Here is a 17,201-nt window from a genome sequence, read left to right on the forward strand (position 1 = left end):
GATCCCTGGGTCAGAAAGATCCCTTGGAGCAGGAATGACAATCCACTCCAGTATTCTTGCCTGGGGAGTCCCATGGACAGAGGAGCCTGGTGGGCTACAGTCCATGAGGTTCCAAAACAGTCACACATGACTTAGCAACTACACAACAGTAACAACAGTGCCTATCAACTGATAACTATCTTGGTTATTTTTAGCAAGTTGTTAGAATGTCAGGATTTAAAGCTGCAGCATACTTGCTTCTTTAGGAAAGGGGGCACATGCCTTCTGGCATCTCCGCTCTCCTGGCTAAGCTGCCATCGTGGTTTCTGTCTGCATAGCTATCCTCTGATGCTGGTAGAATGTCCACTCACAGTCGTTGCTGTTCAGTTATTTCCTCTTCTCTCCCCAACCCTATTTTCTAGCCTGTGTTAAAGCATCTTTAATAATCTGAGACTGAGCATCAATAGGAGATTTTGTACTAAGAATGAAGTCTTCCAAAAGCTACAATCAAATACCAGCCCATGAAGATGGGAGGAGGAAAAAGTGAAAACCTCAGTTCAGAGGTATACAGATCCACGCTTGTAGAATACATACTTTAAATAGGGACTTGCTGTCTTGAAAACATATAACTTTCTAAAAGCCCATACCTCCAGCTGAGAAATCGATATGCAGGTCAAGAAGCAACAGTTAGAACTGGACGTGGAACAACAGACTGGTTCCAAATCAGGAAAGGAGTACGTCAAGGCTGTATATTGTCACCCTGCTTATTTAACTTATATGCAGAGTATATCATGCGAAATGCTGGTCTGGATGAACCACAAGCTGGAATCAAGATTGCCAGGAGAAATATCAATAACCTCAGATATGCAGATGACACCATCCTTATGGCAGAAAGTGAAGAGGAACTAAAAAGCCTCTTGATGAAAGTGAAAGTAGAGAGTGAAAAAGTTGGCTTAAAGCTCAGTATTCAGAAAACTAAGATCATGGCATCTGGTCCCATCACTTTGTGGCAAATAGATGGGGAAACAATGGAAACAGTGACAGACTTTATTTTTAGGGGCTCCAAAATCACTGCAGATGGTGACTGCAGCCATGAAATTAAAAGCCGCTTGCTCCTTGGAAAGAAAGTTATGACCAACCTAGACAGCTTATTAAAAAGCAGAGACATTACTTTGCCAACAAAGGTCCATCTAGTCAAAGTTACGGTTTTTCCAGTAGTCATATATGTATATGAGAGCTGGACTATAAAGAAAGCTGAGCTCCGAAGAATTGATGCTTTTGAACTGTGGTGTTGGAGAAGACTCTTGAAAGTCCCTGGGACATCAAGGAGATCCAACCAGTCAATCCTAAAAGAAATCCGTCCTGAATATTCACTGGAAGGACTTATGTTGAGGCTGAAACTCCAATACTTTGGCCACTTGATGAGAAAAACTGACTCATTTGAAAAGCCCCTGATGCTGAGAAAGATTGAAGGTGGGAGGAGAAGGGGATGACAGAGGATGAGATGATTGGATGGCATCACTGATGCGATGGACATGTGTTTGAGTAGGCTCCTGGAGTTGGTGATGGACAGGGAAGCCTGGTGTCCTGCAGTCCATGGGGTCTCAAAGAGTCGGACATGACTGAAGCTGAACTGAACCAGCTTCCTCTGGACAGTGAGCTACCCAAATGAACAAAACAAAATTTGATTTACAAAACATATTATTTGAACAAGGCTTCGAGTGTCTTCAGGGCAAGACCCATAGCTTATTCATCAGCATTTGCCCTATAGTGTTTCAAAGGGAACTTCTAATGTAAATTTGCCCAATAAAGGTTGAGGAAGGAAAAAGGAAACCAGGAGGGCAAGTAGGAATTGTGAACACTAGGACACACTGGTTGAGCATCCAGGATCAAAGGGCGAGTTTCTAACCTTAGTGTAGAAACCTTATCTTGAGTTGGCTCTCTTCTCAGAAATCTACTGGGAGCAGCTTTTGTCCCTTTTAATCACAGTTGTACCTGTAGAAAGCATAGGATCTCTTTTCCAAGGCTGGGTGTCTATGTGCCTACATGGAAATATTTGTGTCGCCTCATTACCCCCTGGTAGCTCAGATGGTAAAGAATCTTCCTGCAATGCAGGAGATTTGGGTTTGATCCCTGGGTTGGGATGATCCCCTGGAGGAGGGCATGGCAACCCACTCTAATATTTTTGCCTAGACAATCCCCATGGACAGAGGAGCCTGGTGTGTTGCAGTCCATGGGGTCGCAAAGAGTCAGACACAACTGAGTGACTAAGCACACAACACATGATCCACAAGGAGACCCAAATTCCTAGCATTGTTCCCAGCCTGACCTAGGGCCCTGTCTTCACGCACCTGCCTTAGAGTCTATATTGTAGCCACTCAGAAATTCTTGCTTTTTGCTAAACATGCCATTCTATTTTATGCTTCATGCCTTTGCACCAGCTGCCCTTCCTTCCTCTCATCCCTTTTCAGCCAGTGCTTCTAAATTGTTCAGGACCCAAGTAAAGCATCACCTCCTCAGTGATGTTCCTCCCTCCCTAACAGGAAAGTTGCTCATGCCCTTGGCTCTTATGCCTGACCCCGTTGTCCTTATCACAGAATATTGAGAATTAGTATTTATGTTTTTACCTCTAGTACTTTGAGAATAGAGATTTATCTTCGTATTCTCACATGTAAGCCTAGAGGGTAGGTACTGTTATTAATTCCACTATTAACAGGAATACAGAAGCGCTAAGAGGTGAAATGAGTTGCCCAATTCAAGACACACCAGTAACTTATAACCCTGTGCCATGAATTTAGCGAATGTGGGCTCAGAACACACCCTTTTATCTACTTTGAAATGCTACTTTTCTTTAATCATACTGGGATTTTTGTTACCTTTATTATAGTATCTATATTAATATAAATTCTTATTCTTAATCAGCTAGATAAATTATTTACGTTTGTATATGAGTTATATAGTTAATAGGTTCCATTTTAAACTATTATTCTGCAGTATATGCTAGTTGTTAAAATCTCCCCAATAAATCTCTGGCGTGCCCCGGGTGCAAAAGAAGGTAATATTGGTAGTCTTTTCAGCTCAGGGAAGATCGTTATTTTTATTCAAGTTTCTTATTACTGCATCTTGTTTCTTCAACTAAATATTTGAATACCCCAAAACTGGACCCATATTTTAAGGGTACCCAAAAGGACCCAGAATGGCTGTGTTCCTGATGGGCAGTGAAACTTTTGCTGAATAGATTAATGCAAGAAAGGCAAAATTGTTTCCTTACTGCCACCCACCAGTAACTGGTTGAAAATGTGATATCAAGTTAAATATTGAAGAATTGACAAACTTTCTTGTTGGGATCCCACGTTTCAGAGAACTGGCAGTTAGTTCAGATGGCAAAGATGGAGTGATTATTTGACCAGCAAGCTCTCCTCCAACTCTCCAGGCTTTCAGTCAAGCATCTGGTGGCCTCCATCCTTATCACCTTGTAAATAACCAGCATTTCCTCTTTTCATTCCTAGCTGGCTCATTCTGAGCTCATTCTCTGCACTAGTCTTTATGCCAGGACATAGAGATAGAAACATTCTGTGTGGGAGAATCAGAATCCAATTGTACTACCAGTACATTGCTACTGGGAAAGGAGTTTTGAGGGGGTAGATAAGCTATAACTTTGGAGCCAGAAGACCCTGGATTTAATTCCCAGCTCTGTCACTTAACTACGTATAGGACCTTGTTCAAGTTATATAACCTCTCAAAGCTTCAGTTTTCTTCTTTTTTAAAAAATGTTTAATAAACCAACTACCTGAGAGGGCTGACATGAAGGTTAAAGTTCTTTTCACTTAACCCACCCCCCACTTTTTTAAATAAAGAAAAATAAGTGTCTGGATATTTTTTATATTTATCAACTCACCTCTATGATTCCATGACCCTGGAGAGTTTGAAGCTGCTTCTCCTGAAATGCTTATTCCTTAGTGTGTGTGTGTGTGTGTGTGTGTGTGTGTGTGTGTGTGTGTGTGTGTGTGAGAGAGAGAGAGAGAGAGAGAGAGAGAGAGAGAGAGAGAGAGAAAAGCATCAAGCCTCCAAACTGTAGAACTACTACTTTTTGGCCTCTGAAATGAAATCTAGGGTGCAAAAGTCCTTCTTGTATCTCTTTGTCTTAGGACTAGGCCCTGAATAACTGGACTGATGTCTTGTGACTCTGAATCAAATGCAGCAGTCTCTTTCCAGTGCCATACTCTGCCAGTGACTATTTCCTTCTCTGATCTCAAGTCCTACCAAGGATTTTCATCTCCATCTTCTACTTCTGGAAATTTCCTTTCACTCTTCTGTGTATGACCGAAAGTCTTCCTCAGATGCATTAACTTTTAAAATACTCCCCTTATATCTTAAATTATATAATGGCATATCATCCATTAGCTCTGTCTGTACACCATGCAGTGTTGGGAACAACACAGGCATTATACAAACAAAACTTATTTGGGGCTACTCTGGGGTCTGGCGATGGTGAAATTTCCTTAGAGGATGGTTGAAAAAAATGCACTGCATGCCATTTATTGAATAGAGGCTTGCATAATCAACCAAGTAGAAAGAAATGTTGAGATGCATTTAACCTCATTAGTTTCAGTAGGACTAACTCTCTCCAATCCATCAGAGTTGAGCTACATTAGTGAAACTCAACTATTTCCAAATCTCATTTACATAATGGATGAGAAGTGAAATGAGCCTAATGCAAGGGGAGCCGCCCGGCGGCACTAAAGTTTATCACAATATGTAAGATTTCTTTTAGATCATTGCATTAAATTTCCACTAACAAGATAACAAATTAATTGTATTACTGTACTAGCCCAAAGTCTATTGAGTGGCGAGTACCAGTGAAGGCACCAGCTGGGGTTTCAAGGGCTGTGGTTGGGGAAGGATGCTCAGAGGAATATGGTGACTTTTACCTTAGCTTTCTCCTGCCCCTTTAAGAAATTCTAGGCACCTCTGTAATCTGATGGTAGACTTTGGCTTTATTAGTGAGGTAAGTAAGGATGAGTAAATCAACTGTATCAGACAAGCCTCAGGACATCTAGAAATTGATCATTCTGCCGAAATAAGCACTCTGTGTTTATTAGCTGGGAGTTCATCGCTATCACTTCTCCTCATCCAATTCCTAAGAGATTTCAAAGCCATCATCATGGTATTAGCTCGTCTGACTGAACTACTAGAGATAAAGATTAGGAGATCTATCTAATGATGGGTCTGAGTTTCTGTGATTTTTTTTTCTCTTCTATTGCAAAGAAGAGAGCTTTTCTGGTACACATTCTGTGTCTATATGTGTATGCCTACACACAGTCACAATGTGTTTCCATTTTATAGGATTATTTCAAATAGTGGAACAAAGTAGGTAGTTTGAAGAAAGCCACACTCAAACCATTAAAACAATGTAACTTTCTCACACATAAAGCTAAGACTACTTAACAAGGGGGCTGTATGCTGAATTGACTTCTCTAGCTGACACGATGTGTCCATACAGTGGATGATATTACACTGAGAGTAATTAGATTCTGTAACCACATTTATAATCCTGACATCCATACATGGCCAGACTCCCACAGATAGGTTCTTGAGAGATGAGTACATATTCGACTGATCTTTCACAAACCAGCAAGTATGCATTTATCTATTTATACATATATTTATAGACACACATGCATTTAAGCTCCTGATATCAAGCTCTTTTCTCAATGTGGCTTCTAAATAAGCAGTAATCAAAATGCAAATCAGGTGACCCAGTTAGCATCAAGATCTGTATTGCCATGCAGATGTGCTCTGCAACTCTGTGTTCTAAAGGTAAAAAGGAAGACACTACAAAAGATGCTTATATTAACAACTGCACATTAAGGAGAGTAGGGAAGAATCCCCCAGAGCCAGTGGTCTTATAGCTTGTATCACAACTGCCATTTTTGGTTTGGTCTGTTTTAAAGGTGCCCTGTAGAGTGTAGAATAATAAGCATGCACCAGGAGAGCAAGAAGATTGTTTCTGTGAAGCCTCAGAATGCAGCCCTTGTCACAGAAAGCCGACACACTGGCCTGAGACAGTCAAAAACTAAAGCTGGGGTCAGAGTAAGGGCCCTGCCATTCTCCCTGTGTGTCACTGGGCAAAGCAAGACACATCCCTTTCGGGGGCCTCGATTTCCCAGGAAGGACTGGACTAGTTCCTTTCCAACTCTAAGCTGCTTTGAATTTACTTTACTGAAGCTCATGGTGTTCATCTATTGATGAAGGCTGCTTTATGTGCATCAGTTGCAAATTCCTAACCTATGTTATCCCCAAGGATGTATCAAAACCCCATGCTTGGTGCAGTGTGCCACTAAACTGTTTTAATTACCTGTGGGCATCCTTCCCTTGCTAGTATCTTTTGAAAATCCCTGTGTTATATTTTTCAGAGAAACAGGTACCACTTTACTATACTTTTTTTAAGCATCAGGCAGTTTCATCAGCATTCTATTTGGTTACATCTATCTGTGATTAGTTCTTCTGGGGTGTGTGTGTGTGTGTGTGTGTGTGTCTGTGTGTCTCTGTGTGTCTGTGAAGCCTCAGAATGCAACGCTTGTCACAGAAAGCCAACACACTGGCCTGAGAATGGCAGGGCCACAGGAATTGACTTAGGCAGGCCAGAATACTAACCTGAACCTAAAAGTATCTTTGAACCTTGAGCTATGTACAAAATGTGTCGTGTGTGTGTGTGTGTGTGTGTGTCCATGTCTATGTTTTTTTCCTAAGATGAGGTTCTGATGTCTAAGATGCAGAAAGATTAAAATCTTCTAACTCAAGATGTCTCCTCTTTGCATTTGTGATGTTTGCTGTATTTCCATTCTGATATCATTGGGCACATCTAGAAAATACCTTTCATCTGATCTGACTTTTTCACTATAGGATTAGGATAGACTGGCTTCTACAGCATTAGAATTTACTGCATAAAGGAGTCTTTAATAAAATATCTCTTTGAAGTTCTAATAGACAAAACATTCTCTTCTCAGCCCATTTCTTCACTTCTAAATTAAGAGAAGCAAGAACAAATCAGATTGTTCAGCAGTTTCTCTGAATCTGGACAACTTAGAATAGTGGAGCTAGAATAGATTCTGACCAAGAGGAAACTGAGACACAGGTTCAATCCTTGAATTGAGAAGATCCCCTGGAGGAGGAAATGGCAACCCACTCCAGTATTCTTGCCTGGAGAATCCCATGGGCAGAGGAACCTGGCAGCTATAGTCCAAGGGGTCCCAAAGAGCTGGACATGACTGAGTGATTAAGCACGCAGAGGATACACATGACTTGAACATATGAAATAAGTTTAAAATGAAACAATTAGTACTAAGACTGTAGTGCTGAGTCATAATAGTTAACACAGTTGACTGCTTACTATATCTACGCACCATAATAAGTGGTTTTGTATGTGTTAATATTTCTATTACTGGTATAACAATTTTCCACAAACTTGGTAGCTTAACCAACAAAAATGTATTATATTATAATATAAGAGGTCAGAAATCCCAAATGAATCTCACTGAGCTAAAATCAAAGTATCAACTTCCTTTTTGCAAACTATAGGAAAGAATCTATGTTCTTGCTTTTCCCAACCTTCTTGAGGCAACTTGCATTCCTTAACTGAGGAGTCCCCAACCCCTGGGCCATGGACCAGTAACCCATCCACAGCCTGTTAGGAACCCCAGCTGCACACCAGGAGGAGAGTGGGAGGCAAGCAAGCAAAGCTTCATCTGTCACTTTCCTTTCTCCCCATTGCTCATATTACTGCCTGAGCATCCCCACTGCCCCCACCCCCATCCATGGAAAAATTGTCTTCCACAAAACCGGTCCCTGGTGTCAGAAAGATTGGGGATCACTGCTTTAACTTGTATCCCTCCTCCTCCAACTTAGCTGCTCCCTTACCCTACTTCCATCACCACATCTCTTTCTCTGACTCTTCTACCTCCTTTTTAAACTTTTGACTACATTTTGATCGTCTCGTTATCAAGGATATTCTCCAGATATTAAGGTCAGCTGATTAATTAACAGAATTAATACAACCTTAATTCCCCCTTGCCATAATACATAGCACATTGACAGGTTCTAGGAATTATAAAGAGGGGCATTCTCTTCTACTACAATATATACACTTCTTTAATCCTCAGTAACCTCGTTTAAACAGATGAGGAAACTGAACACAGAGAGTTGACATGAATTGCCCCAAATCACACAGCTAGTAATGCAGGTATCTTACCCCCAGAGAATGTGTTCTTCACCTGTACTCTGCACTGTGCTGAAAAAGAAGTTTTAGGTTAGAAGACCATGTGTGAACAGAAATAATTAGAGCAGCTTCCCCAGAAGGTTTGGGCCTAGAAGAAGAAATGTATATTCCATTTGTCCATTCGTCCATCCAACACTTTTGAGTATCTAATACCCATCAAGCTAAGTGCTGGGGAATCAAAATAAAGTTAGACATGGTTCCTGACTTTTAGATTTTGCAGTTACATACAAGAATTGTCAGAGCAATGAACAAATAATTACGTAAAAAATAGGAGATAAATCCTATTGTAGAAGTCTCTCCAAGATGATAAGACATATATGCGGAAGGGAGAAACTAACTCTACCTAACTACAAGATGTGGGTTTAATTTTTCCCAACTACCTTTCCAAACATATGTTTCAGTATTTGGCTTTTACAACTCAGCCCAGTACTCTTGTCTCAGTTTCACAAAGAAGGCTTGTTATTCCCGCTTTCACTCTTGTCATTTCCCAGTCCTGGCAGGCCTTCTCTCTACTTTTAGTTGTTGAGTTCTACTTATCATTCAAGATTGGGCTTTTTGTGCCTGTATCTGTCTTCCTGCATGGATGGGTTTGCCCCATTCAGAGAAGGTTCATGTTCCCTGTACTTTAAGGTACCTGGCACTTACAGGCTCTTAATGAATGCTGAATTAATATATGAGTGAACACAAGAGCACCTCAGATCCCACTGAGGTCTCATTTTCCTCCTCATTCATGGAGGACTCGTTTGGCTTCCTATCTCACTTGGTTTATCAGTTTTGTAAGTGTTTCTGTTTTATCCCACTCTCTACTTCTCAACCTTCTTTGCGAAGACAGAGATCACGTCTTCTGAGTTGTGCTATGCAGCACTCAAATAACTGCTGATTTTCAAATGATTGACTCCAGGCTCGCTGAATAGCATCCTACTTACAGGTGACCTTGGCTGAACTTCATCTCTCAAGATCCTGAAATGAAGTAAAATTCATTTGACACGAAACACATGTTGATAGGGCATCACCAGCTACTGAGCAGGTTGTTCGCAACATGTAGGTGCCTGGCTCGAGAAGAAAAGGGCGCTGAGATGCAGCCCGTGCTCCTCTCTGCAAAGCATGAGCAGCGGGGGTGCACTGCGCATAGGAAGCCTTGCTTCATTCGAACTTTTACAATCATTCCCTCTCTTTGCTAAGATCTGGGCCCTTGGGGATCTCCACCTAGGTGTCGTGGCTTTTACAAATTTACCCAAAGATTCTGTATGGGTCGCAAAGGTTCTGATTTTTTTGATGGTTAAAGAGGCCCTTTAGGCTACTTCAGAATCCTTATAAAAAGTAACAGCTACCTTTATGCTATGCAGAGGTAATTAGAATGTAATTCTTAGAAAACTTAGGGGCTTCAGCTATTTTGACCAGCGTCACATCCTTGGTATGGTAGATGTTCAATAAATACTTGTTGAGGTAATGAATAAGATGATGTAACAAAAATAACATTTTTATGGACTTTGGCACAGAAGTACATTATTTTCCAAATCCATCTATTTCTTAATTCACTTTATTCTATAATGTGCATCCCCTTATTTACCATGAATGAAGTTCATTCGCAAACAAGAATAAAAGAGAAACAGGAGAATTCATACAGATAACCAGCATATGAGAAAAGGAATTAAAATCAAGTTTTCAGGATGAGTTTCCTCTTGTGAAAAATATATACTGGTTTACCCAAAAGCCAATGTGTTAGGGAACAGAAAAGAACTTTGAACTGAGTCAAGAGGCATGGATTTCAGCTCCGCTTTTCCTGCACATGTGATATGTGAGCTTGGGCACATCACCTGGTCATCTGTGCCTTGGTTTTCTTATTTGTGAATCTGGAGTTTCACCCTCTGACTCTTGTCATCCATACATAGGGATGCTGCAAGGAGCAAATGGCATAATGCATATCATTGCTCCTTGCAAGATTAAAAGCCACTGACTGTTCAACAAAACATGCCTCTCGGTCCATGCCAAGTCCTGCATTCTACTGTGAAAGGATCAAAAAGATGATGGAAGGAGCTCACCACCTCAGTGGTGTCCGCCTTTCTCACTATGCCATTCTGAGTTTTGTCTAAGGAAACATCTCATTTGCAAATCTTAGAATTAAAAATTAATTGTCTATATTAATCACATGCTGTTTTACAGATATATTGCTTTCTGTAGTAGATGTTACAAAATGAATTACGTATGATCCCTGGATGATGATTCTATCAGCGCTTTTAAAGAAAGTATGAAATGAGGACTCAGCCAGGACTTAAGATCTAGCTCTTACTACTTCTTACCAGTGGTGTGATTTTAGATGAGTTATCTCACTACCTTGAGCCCCCATTTTCTCTTCTAGAAAAGAAGAGTAAACAGTAACTGTCCCACAAAGGTTTGTTTGTTTCCCCATAGAGAACATGAGATGAGTAGATAACTAACTTTATAAACCTGAGCAACATACAAATTACTCTGTGGTGAGGCTGGTTTTTATTATCCAGGGTCACAAAGCTCATTACAGGGATCCTGGGAAAATCAGCCACTGTTAGACCCTGCTTTTCCTGCATGACCCCTGTAACCTTGAGCAACCTGGGGAAGAGGTAATTGAACAGCAGCTACTACTTCGGAAGAAACAGAATCAAGATATCGAAGCTATTGACTCAATATTGACTCACCCTTAAGGCAGTAAACAATGCTTTGGTCTCTGACCTTTCCGCATCCTGGGGCAGTCAATAACCTGGCCTCTAGATGCAGCCTCTGCCACTGATTCTGATTTGGGAGTACTTTAACCTTGAACTGAGCTCCAAATAACCAAGGCAACAGGAAGTCAGCTTCTGCATCAGAGGAGCCAGAATCCATAAATCAAGTCTCTAATGCAAACACAGTGTGCAGGTAGAGGTTCAAGAGGATAAGTGATCTATGAGAAATTACCTTTGAAAATGAGTGACTGTCCCTTGATAGGCTATGCACAGTTTCAAAGACTTTTGTAGAAAATTTATCAATCGAGGTCAACAGATTACAGTAGAATGTTTTCGTGTAAGTTCAACTTTTTTTATTTCTCTTTGGCTGATCTGTCTTAATTATGAACAGATGTTGGATCCATGAAGTTATTAGCATTGTTATTTCCTCCTTTAAAAAGGTACTGGCCTCTAGGTAGACAAGCCTCAGTACAGTTTGTCCTGTGTTGGGGTTTGGGGTTGCTCTGAACACATCTACCAAGTGTGCTCTTCGTACAGTCTGCTGTCTGAATTTGACAGAGTGATCCTTTCCCAGATCGAAGCCATCATTCATTGCCTTTCCTCACGGCCCAGTATAAGCAGCAGGGCCACACCTCAGTGGTCTAGTCAGGACAGTGCTGAATCTGGGTTTCTTCATGACTGATCTCCGGCCTCAAAAATCTTCCTTCCTTGGAGAGAACAGCCAGGCTCATGCTGGGAAAGAACTTAGCAAATACCCCACCATTCTGCTGTCACCTAGCATTTGTGAGAACTGGTTCTGAAATGTTTCACATTTGTCTGGTCCTTTGGGTACCTCTCCATGGAGCATCAGCTACCACCTGGAATGAAGGGAAGCCAAGACTTCCAGTGGCCAGCCTGTCCAATGCTATCTCCAAAGGAGAAGTCACCCATTACAGTCTCCTGAGACCTCTGCTCCTAGACAGAGTTTGTGAATTGCTAGTACTGATATAGTAGCCTTTGTTTAAAGTTTATCTAATATTCTTGCCGACATACACTACTTCTGGAATTGTTTCCCTAGTCCTTTCAAAACTGAAAAATGTCTGAGAAAACATCAGGATTTTGTTTTGTTTTGTTTTCAAATTCATTGGATGGCAATTAGCAAACAGCACTATAATCTAGAAAAACCTAAATTATCTAGGGCTTTCAAGATAGCTAAATAGTGACCATCTGAATTATAGAGTGTTCCAAGTATCATTTTTTTTAGTATAAATTTATTTATTTTAATTGGAGGTTAATTACTTTATAATGTTGTATTGGTTTTTCCATACATCAACATGAATCCACCACAGGTATACATGTGTTCCCCGTCCTGAACCCCTCCTCCCTCCCCGTACCATCCCTCTGGGTCGTCCCAGTGCACCAGCCCCAAGCATCCTGTATCATGCATTGAACCTGGACTGGCGATTCGTTTCATATATGATATTATACATGTTTCAAATTCTATACTATAAACACTTGACTAACAAAGTACACCCAAGAGAGGTGTGATCAGATCCATTTTCATGGAATGATGTGGGTTGTGAATCTGTGCTTGAAAGGGTACAACCAAAATGGCTTAAAATCACTGTGTTCCCAAGTGAAAGTTGAATATCTGCTTGCTAATCCTGTTTATGGCTCAGTCCTTGTGCATGTCATAATTTGAGTAAAGACCTACCTGCCCCACCTGTGTCCACAGGTACAAAAAGGACAGACAGATCAGGGAGAGGACCTATAATCCAACAGACCTCTGGCAGCTTAAAGTTCCAGAGGTGTGCTGTGCCAAGGATGCTTGCACCCGTTTGACGGGAACAGGGCCAGGGTGCCGCAGGGTACCACTGAGGGGGATTCTCCTGACTTAGGCTTTCTGTCCCATTGCTAGATTTGTTAGCCATCCACAGTCAAAGTGCCTCAGTCTGTCCACTCTGATGACCATACTCTGATAGACTGCTAGATTCTTTCTAAACTATGTGTATTTTCTCAATGGAAAAACAGTTTAAAATATGTTTGTAGTTTAAAAAATATTAACAATAAAGAAGGCTAAAGAGCAGAAGTAAAAACTCCCACACTAATCTTCCCTGTGCTCTCCTTCCTCGGAATAACCACAGTTAGCTATTTGGATGTATCTCCTGGCAGAAGATTCTGTTTGCATTTTACATATATTGCCTGTGTTTGCCTTGCCTATCCCTTGCACACCTGCATATTTTCAAACAGGCATCATCCAGGGGTCATTTCCATGATTGTTGCACTTCCTGATTTCTTGGTGGTTGTGCCTTGCAGTCTCTCTGTCATAGAATTTGATGTTTGTGCACCCCCAATGTCCAAACTCTATGAAATATGAAATCAAAAAACAAAAATGGTATTGTTATTTGCAACTCCTCAAGTGGAAGCTTCAGAGGCTGGAGTGGAGAGTAGGAGGAAGGTAGTAGAAGGTAAATGAAAATGTCAGTATTTCTTCCTTAGATGCCTTTTCCAGGTGTGATACAGGGCCTCTGTGTCCTCAGTGTGAAGCATGCCATTGGTATGTTGAGTCATGGGCAGATGTTGGAAGATGGCCGGTGCACCAAGATGACCCCTGAGTTTAGCATCTGGCTACTTGAAAACTTCCAGCTCTGACAATAAGAGCTGGATGAGTGTAGTCGGTTATCTGTTAATATCCCAGAAATGTGTTGACCGCTTCTATAAAATTAAGAACATAGTAATCTCTACACTACATGCTCCACAGGGCTGCTGTTAAGGCCCAAGTAAGGAGATCTCACTGTGGAGGTAAGAGGACAGTCTGGGAGGGACAGTGTCACTCAAGTTGGTTGTATGGGTAAAAAGGTCAACAACTGCTATTTTTATTGTTGTTGCTATTTGCCATTTCTTGTTGTTGCTATCAGTGGTCTGTAGCCGACAAATAAAGAAATTCTGAGTAGATGACCTTTTGACATGGATTCAGGTACCTCCAGTCTCTGAACTTATGCTTAGATGAGTTGGAGAGTGATTTTTTTTTTTTTTGTTTTTGCAGTTAGGGAAGTAGAAGTTCCCCAGAAATCCTTGGTCATGTCAGGCAGAACTGAGGCTTTGCTGGCTGGTTTTAGTTTGACCTGTGGAGCAAGTTATAATAGTGATAGTAGTTCAGTTCAGTTCAGTCACTCAGTCGTGTCCAACTCTTTGTGACCCCATGAATTGCAGCACGCCAGGCCTCCCTGTCCATCACCAACTCCCGGAGTTCACTCAAACTCATGTCCATCGCGTCGGTGATGCCATCCAGCCATCTCATCCTCTGTCGTCCCCTTCTCCTCCTGCCCTCAATCCCTCCCCGCATCAGAGTCTTTTCCAATGAGTCAATTCTTCACATGAGGTGGCCAAAGTAGTAATAATAGCAATAATCATAACAGGAAACACTTATATAGCATGGACTATGTGTCAGACATTGTTCTAAGCCCTTTGCTTTGATTGACTTATGGATGCTCCAAACCACCCCTGTGAGAGAATGTGGTTCTATCCCATCTGCACAGTTAAGGAAGCTTGAAGCTTGGAGAGGTTAAGCAACTTGCTCATGATCACGCAGCTAAAAAGTAAGAGGGCCTGGATTTGAGCCCAGGAAACAAGGGTCCAGAATAGTTCTTATAATGTGTCATGTAGTAAATTTCCAGACCCATCCACAGGCACCTTATAAGAGCCTACTCAGGCTTTGCAGCATCATAAAGATGGGACTGTTATGACCAGACACTCAAATACCCCCAAGTATAACTCTCACTTGGTCTAATGACTATTTATACAACAGTCCCCACAGGGCATCTTCTGCCTCCAGAAGACTGACTTCTTGCCTGAATCATCTTCATTCCCCACCCATGACTTAGGAGACACTCTTCTAAGCACTGAGAATGCCTTTCCTTCAACCATGCTGCTCTGGGAAGCCTTTCCCCAATTCTTCCCACACTAACCCCTGCCTCCCAAGCACCTAGAATGAATAATATGCAGACCTGCCCACACTTGTTGCCCAGTTTTTCCTTTTCCTTTAGTCTTGTCTCCTCAGCTGACTGAGATGAGAAGCCTCGCTAGGATGGGGTGCATTTCTCCCCTCCATGCTGTGTATACCACAACCTCGGTAAAACACAGGCTTCTTGACCCATGGAAGGTAAAGTGTACGTGATGGATAACTCCATTAGACCTGTGCCCTGACCCCTACTTCCAGGTAGCCCAACTGAATGTTGTCACCACTAACATCAGCCACAAAACCAAAACCAGTCATGCTTCTAATTCATTTTTTTTTCTTTAAACATTCTAAAATATTATTCTTGCAGCAAAAGATCAGATCATTTGATGATGTGACCTTGGGTCATTTTCAGATTTTATGTTGTCTGTCTTCCTGTTTCTTTAAAGTGACTGTAGGTTTTGGGGTCATTGTTTTTTTAGGGATACCAAGTCCCCACTTAAAAGTGGACCAAACGGCAACGCATAGTAAGAACGAGGGCTCAGCGTCCACCGTGATGACCAGGAAGAAGCCAGCCGTGGTGGACAGTGTTGCGATCCCACCTGCCCCAGTGTTATCTCTCCTTGCTGCATCGGCAGCAACGTCGGATGCAGGTGAGCACTTCAGATGCTTTGGATTCACCCCAGGGAAAGTGGGCATGGCGAAGCCCTCTGGGAATGTGCTGCTGAATACAGGTAAGAGTTCTGTGCTCAGCCAACCTCCCGCAGATGCTGAGCACAGGCGCTGTTTCAGCACTGGATTTTTCTAGCGGGAGAAGGTCTAAGAAAGGAAAGAGATCATCTCAGAACCTGGAAGCAGAGGTCAATGAGTAATAGTAACAGTATTAATCACTGAAGCCTTCGTAATTACTAGCCTCGGCATAAAGGACCTTATATGTATGTGTCATCTCATATAACTCATAAAAGAGCTTTCTGAAACAAATACATGCATCTTCATTCCAGAAGAGGAAGCTAAGGGTAAGGAAACATGCCCCGGGAACTTTTAGACTGTTAAGATTCCAACTTAGGCCCAAAACACAGGGTCGCGACCACTGCATTTCACTACCTCCTGTGCTCACCAGGGTTAGGAGACAATAATCAGCGCTTCCCTGAGGCTCGATTCATTCTACCTCATGAGGTCATGAATTCCTCAATAGCCACCTGGCTCCTCACTAGCAGTTTATAAAATACAAGCTCCTTACTCAAACATCCATTATGCTCTGCCTTCTGTTACTTCACACATCATCTCCTGTATTAACCCCAGTGTGCCAGACTCACCCCTACTGCCAGGAAGGAAGACCTTGCACTTGGCTTAACACCTTTCTTAAGGATAGCCTTACTCAATTCCTATTCACATCCTTCAGATCTTCAAGGCCCAGCAAGTAAGTCACACCTTCTCTGAATACCAGTAGCATCCAGCATCTCTGTCGTGCATTTGGACTGCATAAGAAATGCTTCTGTTTAACTTTTCTGTCATGACAAAATTGTATGTTCCTTAAAGATATAACCCATGATTTAGATTCTTCTGTCTTCATGGCACACAGAATGATGGCACATTCCATAAAATGTGTTAAATTGATATACTGATAAGTCTTAGGCATATTGCAGTATCTAGAAATGCCTATTATGATTAGAAGCCCAAGAAGACACTCATTATTGATATTCACTCTAAACCCATCTTCCTCCAGGCAAGAATACTGGAGTGGGTTGCCATGCCCTCCTCCAGGGGATCTTCCCAACCCAGGGATCAAACCCAGGTCTTCTGCATTGCAGGTGGATTATTTAACATCTGAGCCACCAGAAAAGCCCTCTAATTCAGCAGATTGCATTAAATAGAGACCTCAATTTGTCTACATACCCGCCTCTTTCACTGAGACCATTGGTAATTAGGAAAGGAGACCAACTTAAATAACGGAAAGAAGTATTTGGCATGATTTCCCATGTTGAGTCTCACAAAATATCAGTAGGTGTTTTGTGATAGATGTTTTCAAACTTAGATGAGTGTGAGGAATGCTACTGTGTACCTGCTTCCTTTCTGCAGGGTTTTCCTAAGCCTTTAGTTGACCAACGTGCACTGTGAAGTTCCAGGAGGATGAGTCACAGAATTTCACGATCTTACCTGACCACACAACCTCATTATTTCTGGGAATAGTTCTTAACATCTCTTGGAAATGGTAGTCTTCCCCACCACTTGGGAAATCTTGCTTTGGAGAAATGGGATCATCTCTCCAATATGATCAAGAATATTAACATCTTTCACTTGCTAGGTGTGA

General features: G+C 41.7%; 1 protein-coding gene across 2 annotated transcripts in view; it reads left to right on the plus strand.

Moving 5' to 3' along the window:
• Window positions 1–17,201, plus strand: part of SETBP1 (SET binding protein 1) — a 381,560-nt gene that overhangs the window by 339,923 nt on the left and 24,436 nt on the right. Inside the window, exon 4 of one of the 2 annotated variants that reach the window (XM_068993998.1) lies at window positions 15,373–15,543. The exons of the other annotated variant lie outside the window; for it this stretch is intronic. Coding sequence (XP_068850099.1) covers window positions 15,373–15,543 — 171 coding nt within the window. The remainder of the gene's footprint in view (window positions 1–15,372; window positions 15,544–17,201) is intronic. 2 annotated transcript variants of the gene reach the window in all.

This window comes from Capricornis sumatraensis, chromosome 21 (genome assembly GCF_032405125.1).
Source record: "Capricornis sumatraensis isolate serow.1 chromosome 21, serow.2, whole genome shotgun sequence".
Taxonomy (NCBI): domain Eukaryota; kingdom Metazoa; phylum Chordata; class Mammalia; order Artiodactyla; family Bovidae; genus Capricornis; species Capricornis sumatraensis.